This window comes from Vitis vinifera, chromosome 10 (genome assembly GCF_030704535.1).
Source record: "Vitis vinifera cultivar Pinot Noir 40024 chromosome 10, ASM3070453v1".
NCBI classification, from domain to species: domain Eukaryota; kingdom Viridiplantae; phylum Streptophyta; class Magnoliopsida; order Vitales; family Vitaceae; genus Vitis; species Vitis vinifera.
In genome coordinates this window covers 4,440,933-4,450,226 of record NC_081814.1, presented here as the reverse complement: position 1 = coordinate 4,450,226, position 9,294 = coordinate 4,440,933, and the positions used below count along the sequence as shown (strand labels likewise).

At 34.5% G+C, this 9,294-nt stretch overlaps 2 protein-coding genes and 1 long non-coding RNA gene across 3 annotated transcripts; all 3 read left to right on the top strand.

Moving 5' to 3' along the window:
• The first annotated feature begins 1,244 nt into the window (after positions 1-1,244).
• Positions 1,245-1,925, top strand: LOC132254547 (G-type lectin S-receptor-like serine/threonine-protein kinase At1g11410). Its single transcript, XM_059740418.1, has one exon. The coding sequence runs from the start codon at positions 1,245-1,247 to the stop codon at positions 1,923-1,925; it is 681 nt and encodes a 226-aa protein (XP_059596401.1).
• A 51-nt stretch (positions 1,926-1,976) lies between these two features.
• LOC132254545 (G-type lectin S-receptor-like serine/threonine-protein kinase At1g11410) lies at positions 1,977-4,579 on the top strand. The gene is made up of 7 exons (XM_059740417.1): positions 1,977-2,523; positions 2,622-2,750; positions 3,008-3,210; positions 3,337-3,547; positions 3,700-3,937; positions 4,015-4,165; positions 4,244-4,579. The coding sequence occupies exons 1-7, from the start codon at positions 1,977-1,979 to the stop codon at positions 4,547-4,549; spliced, it is 1,785 nt and encodes a 594-aa protein (XP_059596400.1). The 3' UTR covers positions 4,550-4,579.
• Positions 4,580-7,229: 2,650 nt separating this feature from the next.
• LOC132254523 (uncharacterized) lies at positions 7,230-9,142 on the top strand. The gene is made up of 3 exons (XR_009466816.1): positions 7,230-7,457; positions 8,240-8,297; positions 8,980-9,142. It is a non-coding gene; the product is annotated as an uncharacterized LOC132254523 (long non-coding RNA).
• The last annotated feature ends 152 nt before the right edge of the window (positions 9,143-9,294 follow it).

Below are 9,294 nucleotides of genomic sequence, written 5' to 3'. Positions count from 1 at the left end.
ATCTTCATTGCAAATAATTTTACAAATTTTCAGTACATTCTTCATCGGATTTCCACTTTCTCTAAAATATTGTAAATGGTCGAACATGGGTATAAGGTATGGCTTCAGATCCAAAACATTTAAAAGTTCAAAGTTAAGAACTGATGATGTGAAATCAAGAGGGAAAATATCATTGGGAAATGGAAAAAGATTTGAGAGATGATAATAACGAAGACTTCAAAGAGTGAAAATCTAGCTTTTACTCTTGATTAGGATAGTTGGACCATCCAACCATCGACACTAGATGGAGTTAGGTTGAGAAAGGGAAAGCCGTCATATTCAAAATTTTAAGATGGAAAATGGTTTGGTTTAAAGACCTTAGGGCATCCCTAATTTGGTTGGTTTTTTAGTACTGACTAATGAGAAGATTTGTTTTTTTGTTTTCCATTGAATTTTTTTTCTTTAATCTCATTAACAAATGAATGGCCATACATGTTAGAAGAACAATTAAAATACACTATTACTTCGATGCAACGCACAAGGGAAGGAAGACAACAAAAAGTGTTATAATTTGAACCCTGTTGCTACATGCCTCCAAAAATTTTTTCCCAAGAACAAAGAAGTATCGTGTAAGTAGAATAAATTCTAATGAAAAATAGTTGGATAATATCTAATTCTTGTGAGACTGATTTTCCCTCACAATGCAAAGTAGAGGCAAGAACACAAATAACAAATGAAGAATATTGATTGAAAATACGGAGAGCATTCCACTAGGCTCGTAACAGCCTTATCTTCCCGTGGGAGACGGCAAATGCACCAAATATCGGAGAACTTTGAACAATTTGAGCAATAGAACCCACACAACTACAAGCAATATGAATCAGTGGGTCCTTTCCTTGACTTTACATCCACTAGGCTCGTGCCAGCTTTATCTTCCCGTGGGAGACAGCAAAGGCACCAAACATCGGAGAACTTTGAACGATTTGAGCAATTGGCCATCGCCAACCACCTCTTTTAAGTAATGACTTCTTCTACCCTTCAAATCTCTTCAATCGATTCAGTTTTAGGTAGATATCATTGTCACTTCTGATTCTTTGAACCTTACTTATTATCATTAAGCTCCGTCACGTAGTCGCCACGCGCTAGTACTTCAATCCACCTGCAACTCGTTCCTTCATGGTATGCCTAGTTAGTTTGTGTTGTAGAATTGCTCTGTCTCTTCCACCAACGCTCAGCATCGGTAACACGGAAGTCATCACTTTATCATGAAGTCACATATGCATCCTGTAAAGATGTTTCTTCAGTACTTGCTTCTATTCCTTATGCTCCCACTTTGCAGCTCCACTAACACCATAACTCCCAACCAACCCTTCAGAGATGGTGACCTTCTAGTCTCTAAACAGTCCAGGTTCGCTCTTGGCTTCTTCAGTCCACGGAATTCTACACTCCGATATATTGGAGTTTGGTACAACACAATTCGTGAACAAACCGTTGTATGGGTTCTTAACAGAGACCATCCTATCAACGATAGCTCCGGAGTCCTCTCCATCAACACTTCTGGAAACCTCCTTCTGCACCGCGGAAACACTCATGTATGGTCCACAAACGTTTCCATCTCATCAGTGAACCCTACTGTGGCTCAGCTCTTAGATACAGGAAACCTAGTCTTGATCCATAACGGTGACAAGAGGGTTGTGTGGCAAGGCTTTGATTATCCCACAGATAATTGGATTCCCCACATGAAATTCGGACTGAATCGGAGAACCGGTTTCAACGTGTTCCTAACTTCTTGGAAGTCCCCAACCGACCCAGGAACAGGGAAATACTCGTATAGGATTAACGCCAGTGGGTCTCCACAAATATTTTTGTACCAGGGTTCAGAGCCGCTATGGAGAACCGGTAACTGGAACGGGCTCCGGTGGAGCGGTCTGCCGGCGATGATGTAAATATCCGAACTCAAAATTATCTTTTTGAACAATCAAGATGAAATCTCTGAGATGTTTACTATGGTCAACGCGTCGTTTCTCCAGCGGGTGACGGTGGACCACGAGGGATATCTCCAGCGGAACATGTGGCAGGAAAGGGAAGGCAAATGGTTCAGCTTCTACACAGCCCCAAGGGACAGGTGCGACAGGTACGGCCTGTGCGGACCCAACAGCAACTGCGACGACAGCCAGGCCGAGTTTGAGTGCACGTGCCTGGCGGGGTTCGAGCCCAAGTCGCCACGTGACTGGTTCTTGAAAGACGGCTCAGCAGGATGTCTGAGGAAGGAAGGAGCGAAGGTGTGCGGGAACGGGGAAGGGTTTGTGAAGGTGGGACGTGCGAAGCCTCCAGATACATCGGTGGCACGTGTGAACATGAACATCAGCGTGGAAGCGTGTAGAGAGGAGTGCCTGAAGGAGTGTTCTTGCAGTGGATACGCGGCTGCAAATGTGAGTGGAAGTGGGAGTGGGTGCTTGTCTTGGCATGGGGATTTGGTGGATACAAGAGTGTTTCCTGAAGGGGGCCAAGATTTATATGTGCGTGTGGATGCCATCACTCTAGGTATGCTAGCAGTTAATTGTCAGGATTCGTTGAATGATTTCTCTCCCAGATTTATGAGATCATTTATGATGTTTTTTTTTTTTCTTGTATTTTTTTAGCTGAAAATCAAAAGCAGTCAAAAGGTTTCCTTGCGAAAAAGGGGATGATGGCAGTTTTGGTGGTGGGGGCTACCGTGATTATGGTTCTGTTGGTCTCCACATTTTGGTTCTTAAGGAAGAAGATGAAAGGTAATCAAACAAAAATTCTTATGGTTCATTTAAGCCTTCTATCCAATGTTTGTGTCTTGGGCATGGATTAACATGAAGAGATTAATAAGAAAAGTCAAACATTTCTAAGCTTAGTTACCCAGTGAATTAATATGGGGTTGAGTCTTTTTTCCTTGCTTTCATGGTATTAAGGAATTGTATTATTTCTTCTTTTTTTTTCCCATTTATTTTCCCCCACAATCAAAAAAACATTATTTATTGTTATACTTCCATGACAGGGAGAGGAAGACAAAACAAAATGTTGTATAATTCGAGACCTGGCGCTACATGGTGGCAAGACTCTCCAGGAGCTAAGGAGCGTGATGAAAGTACAACCAATTCTGAATTACAATTCTTTGATCTGAACACCATAGTTGCAGCCACAAATAATTTCTCTTCTGAGAATGAACTTGGACGTGGTGGTTTTGGCTCAGTTTATAAGGTAGTCAGTCATTCTCAAATCTGTGATGACTATTGAAATTGTTGGACTTTCTTTCATTGCACAAACACTACGCTAAGCTGAATTTTCCTAACTATGAATAAGCTAATTCTACATGACGATTATCAGGGTCAACTATATAATGGACAAGAAATAGCTGTGAAAAAATTATCAAAGGATTCAGGACAAGGAAAAGAAGAATTTAAGAATGAAGCTACGCTTATTGCAAAACTCCAGCACGTGAATCTTGTGAGGCTTTTGGGTTGTTGCATTACAGAAGAAGAGAAGATGTTAGTCTATGAGTACTTGCCAAACAAAAGTTTAGACTCTTTCATTTTTGGTGTGTACCATTTCTTCTTTTCCATTTTCATTTCTTTAATCTTCTAAGGTTCTTGCATAATCACTTGGAGAAGTTATTTGCCTAATAAAAATCATTATCAGTATATCCTAACATTGTTTTACTGATTGATATTTTATATATCTTTGGGCCAGATGAAACAAAGAGGTCATTGTTAGATTGGAGGAAACGCTTTGAAATTATTGTCGGAATTGCTCGAGCAATCTTATATCTTCATGAGGACTCTAGATTACGAATCATACACAGAGATCTAAAAGCAAGCAATGTTCTACTAGATGCCGAAATGCTTCCAAAAATTTCAGATTTTGGCTTGGCTAGAATATTTCGAGGAAATCAAATGGAAGAAAACACAAATCGAGTAGTTGGAACATAGTAAGTGTTATGTTTGAGATGCCAAAGAAACATAATAGTTAATATGTTTTAATAGTTTGGTTTATTTGCTATTACAGTGGTTACATGTCACCTGAGTATGCGATGGAAGGGTTATTTTCAACAAAATCCGATGTTTATAGCTTCGGAGTTTTGTTGTTAGAGATTATTACTGGGAGAAAAAATAGCACTCATTATCGGGACAACCCATCCATGAACTTAGTTGGAAATGTGAGTGATCTGAATGTGTGTTGCATGACCTTTTTCTTTTCATTCTTTACAATAAACTAATAATGGTAAAATTCTCAGGTTTGGAACCTATGGGAAGAAGATAAAGCCTTGGATATAATTGATTCATCACTAGAAAAGTCATACCCTATAGATGAAGTATTGAGATGCATCCAAATTGGGCTCTTATGTGTGCAAGAATCTGCAATCGATCGACCTACCATGTTGACAATTATTTTCATGTTGGGTAACAACTCTGCTCTTCCTTTTCCTAAACGGCCTACATTTATTTCAAAAACAACTCACAAGGGTGAAGATTTATCATCCTCTGGTGAACGACTTTTATCTGTAAATAATGTGACCTTGACTTTGCTTCAACCTCGTTAAATGCTTACACTCTCACATGTTGTATGTTTATCCTCCATGACAATGAATTGTATACATGATATCACTAAGAGAACACCTTTTGATTTAATGATCATAGTTAGATAATTAACCAACTCTTTAAGTGTATGCTTAAAGATAGGGCGAGTATGGAAACTTGTAGGTACAATCAAACAATCGATTAAATATGATCAGCCCCATTGAATTTATGAGCATAAACTGTTTCAACATTAAGGCCTTACAATCATACAACTAACATGGTTCAAATTGAGCTAATTCTTTACACATGATATGCTAAATAGGATCTATCAAATGATAAACAAAATAGCCCATATGGGTAATGGAAGAACTTGGAAGGAGGCAATGCATTGGTTCAAAACCATCATGAGATGTTTCTCATATTTTCGTTTTTGCTAGAATGGTCAAATCGACATCCTCTTTTATATTCAGGGCATACCTGTGGTTCCTAAAATGAATTATTAGGGTCATTCCCTTTTCCTATCAAGCAATGAGTGACCATGGGAATATATGCCCATTTGAATTTTGGATAGTTGGTTGCCTTGACCATAAGGCATCTCAATGTTGTCCTGATTCTTGAGGTAGTTAATAAAAGAAAAGAAAACAAGGGAATTATATATGTTTTTCTGTTTTGGGCAAGGCAAATGAGATCAAATTTGACAGTAGATGGATGTTTAGTACATGAGCATCTTCATTGCAAATAATTTTACAAATTTTGAATACATTCTTCATCAGATTTCCACTTTCTCTAAAATACTATAGATGGTCGAACATGGGTACAAGGTATGGCTTCAAATCCATAACATCTTAAAATTCAAAGTTAAGAACTGATTATGTGAAATCAAGGGGGGAAATATCATTGGGAAATGGAAAAAGATTTGAGAAATGATAATGATGAAGACTTCAAAGAGAAAAAAAACTGACTTTTACTCTTGATTAGGATACTTGGGCCATCCAACCCTTGACAGATTGAGTTAAGTTCAAAGAGGGAAAGCCGGCATATTCATAATTTTAAGATGAAAAATGGATTGGTTTAAAGACTTTAAGGCATCCCTAATTTGGTTGGTTTTTAAGTACTGACTAATGAGAAGATTTATTCTTTGTTTTCCTTGATTTTTTTTTTTTAATCTCATTGACAAATGAACGACAATACGTGTTAAAAGAATAATTAAAAAGACACTATTACTTCAAGGTGGGGCACAAGGGAAGCAAGACAACAAAAAATGTTATAATTTGAGCCTTGTTGCTACATGCCTCCAAAAAATTTTCTCCAAGAACAAAGAAGTATCGTGTAAGTAGAATAAATTATAATTTAGGATAAAAAGTAGAGGAATTTAAGAAAATATGAATATAGTTCTTACCGACAACAGTTTAAACTCTTTTATTTCCATCCAGTATATGTTTTTAATTTTTGACAATTTCTACGTCTCTCCATCTCTTTTGCTTGTGGTCTTACGTTATCACATGGAGAAGTTTTACTTAAAAACTATATAATGGTATTTTAATACGGTGTCAAAGCTTCATTTAACGAGAGATCATGTGTTTAAGCTTTATCATATATTTATTTTTTAATTTATAGTTATTTGTTTATGGGTATTCGCCCCTGAGGAAGGACATCAAAAAACATAATATACATTATAAACCAAAATCCAATAAATTTAAGCTTTTAAAAAAAATTATAATTTGCTTAAACCATTAGAAAACCTGTAGTTGAAAGCGAGGAAACTTTCATACTTTTTGTTTTGATGAGACAAAAATGTCAATTTTTGATTGGATAAGAAACTTCAAAATAATTGTTAGAATTGCTTGAAAAATCTAAAGTTACATCTGGTTTCTTGAAAATAATATGAAAAAAAAAATTAGGAGAAATGATTTCCTCATATTTAATTTATTATAAAAACAAAAATACCATAAAAATTTAAATATAATTAAAATTAATAAAAATTTTAATGTATTTTTAAATTAATTAACCTTTATAAAGAAAAGAAAAATAATTTATTAACTTTAAATCTATCTTTTATTTTTCTTCACTTATTTATTTATTTAATTTTTTATTTTTCCTCCCTCTTTCTTTCTATTACATTTTCATCAAATCTTCCAACAACCGAATATAGGGTTATATCTTCATCAAGACATAACCATACATAGGGATATAAAAAGCAAGCAATTAATATTCTACTGGTGGTTGGAACATAGTGTCATGCATCCAATGCCAAAATACAACATTGAACAAATCTTTCCAGTTTGTTTTATTTGTCACAGCAGCAGCCATACATAACTTACAAGAGATGACTAGTGACACCAACTGGTCATGATGCCAAGTTGCTAGCATATAACCGAATTTATAATGAATTATATTTAGGACAAAATTATGGGACAAAGCTCAATGGATTGATTCCTTCTACTCCCGTCATACCAAACATGTTTGTATATTGTCACACCAACCACGAGGCCACATGTATAAATAATAATTAGCTATGATATCTTCAAACGTACTTATCATCAATTTCTTATATTCCCTAACTATTTTTTTAACACCTTGAAATTCAATATTCAAGTATTTTCTTTCATTAAATAAAAAAAAGTTGCTGAAATACGAATTTAATAGTAAGATGGATGATTAAACCATGATCAGACTATAGTGCAAGTGTAACGCCCAAGCATTTTCTCTTAAGGGTAATTTAGGAAATTGTTATTAATAATTAAATTAATTGATTAATTAATTTAATAAAGTGGAAGAGGGGTAAAAGTGTAATTTTACGAATAAATACCCTAGGTATAAATTAGAAATTTTATTCTTTCCCTTCTTTTCTGAATAGAGTTCCTGTTCGCAGAATTCCAGAGAACGTAAGGTTGGAGTCAGATTTCAGGGTTGAAGAACAGATCTCTATAGGTAAGTTTCTAACCCCTAGATTATTATTTTAGATTCATTAGTTAATTTCAAGCATTAGATATATTTTTTGGAAAACCCCAAATCTAGATTAGGGTTAGATTATTTTTTTTAATTCGTTTTAATATCAAACAGTGAAAATCTAAGATTTTGATTTTATTATTGGAATTTGGGAGATATTAAGTTTTATTAGATGAAAAAAAAAAAAAAAAAATTCTTGGAAAGTTTCGATTTTAGGTTAGGGTTAATTTTATTATAAAAAAAAAATAAAAAATAAAGGGCGTACGTGCACTGTGCTACCGGAAGCATGGAAAAAAAAAAGGGCGTGTGCACTGTGCTACTGGAAGCATGGAAAAAAAAAAAAAAAAAAGGGCGTGTGCCGGAAGCCCCCCTTTTATATATATATATATATATATATATATATATATATATGTATATAATGGATCATGAGGGCAATGAAAAAAAAATAAAAAATAAAAAATAATTTTGCTTTTTGGTTTGGTGTACCCGAGGTTGAGTGGTTTGGAATTGGTTAATTAAATAATAATATTTAGTTTTAGATTTATAAATAAGATAATAGTAATAATGGTATTTTTGTAATAAATAGAATAAGAGATTTAGCAATATATATATAGAATTTTATAACGAAATAAAGTTATAATTTAATTAAATTAGTAATGTGTTATTAGAAACAAATTGAGAATTTATTAGTTTTATTTAAATAAGGAATAGATTAGTTAAATTATAAATAAATAGTAATAATTGTTCCTCTTATGTTTTGTTAGGTGAAGAGTAGATTTTAAGGATTATTTTTCTCCAAAGTTTTTGAGGACTTCTTTTGAGGTAAGGGAAGTTAATGCAATATTTATAAAATTAAATTATTTTATATGTTATTTTGAATTGTGGAAAAGAAAATGATATTTTGTTACCATGCATGGATCAAATTATTTTGCACTAAATGTATGTTGGAATACTTTGTTTTATTTATGACACAAAATAGGGAGATATTATGTTGTGTAAATTTGAATACTTGAACAAAAACATCACTCTGGTTTATTTGGCCCTTGTCAACGGGATATAATAGTTGGCTATTCGGCCCTGTCAACGGGATATAATAGTTGACCTTTACATTTCATGGTGGGAATGTAATTGATTTGGACCCCAGCCTCTAGGGGTTTCGGTTAGAGGTTACTAGTACTAGTAGTGTTTGGTTCCGTCCACCAGGAACAATTTGAGGCTAGCCACCCATTTGAAAAGTCCCACCTAACTGGGCATTTGATATTTGATAACCAGAGTAATGAAAAATTGAATAGATTTGATTGAGTCTGATGTGAAAGTGTTTGAATTTGATATGAAATTGGTTGGTTGAATTTTGAATATATTGGTATTTTTGGAACTCTGATATTTGATGAGAAAAAAAAAAAATTGATATCTCCTATTTGAAATGAAAATATTTGATCCATGAATTGCATTAATATTCCTTATTGGGCTGTGAGCTCATTCCCAATTGTTGAAAATTTTTCAGGTACTCTTAGTTCGGGTGAGGAGTGATGGCTAGGCTGAGGAATGGTCATCATTAGGATTTGACTTAGGATTTTATGTTGGATTTTGTTTAACTATTAGTTATGTTAATTTGGATCATTTGATATTTGGAAGTTATTTGGAAATTGAATTTTGAGGATTTTAAATTTTGTTTCCGCTACTCTGAGCAGGTATTTGGTAATTGGTAACATCCAGTTACAATATGACTGTTTGGGTCAGATTATACTTTAAGCCTTCGGGTTTGAGGTGTGAAATGACCGTCACGCCCTTGGAGTGGGTCTTGGGGCGTGACAGAGTG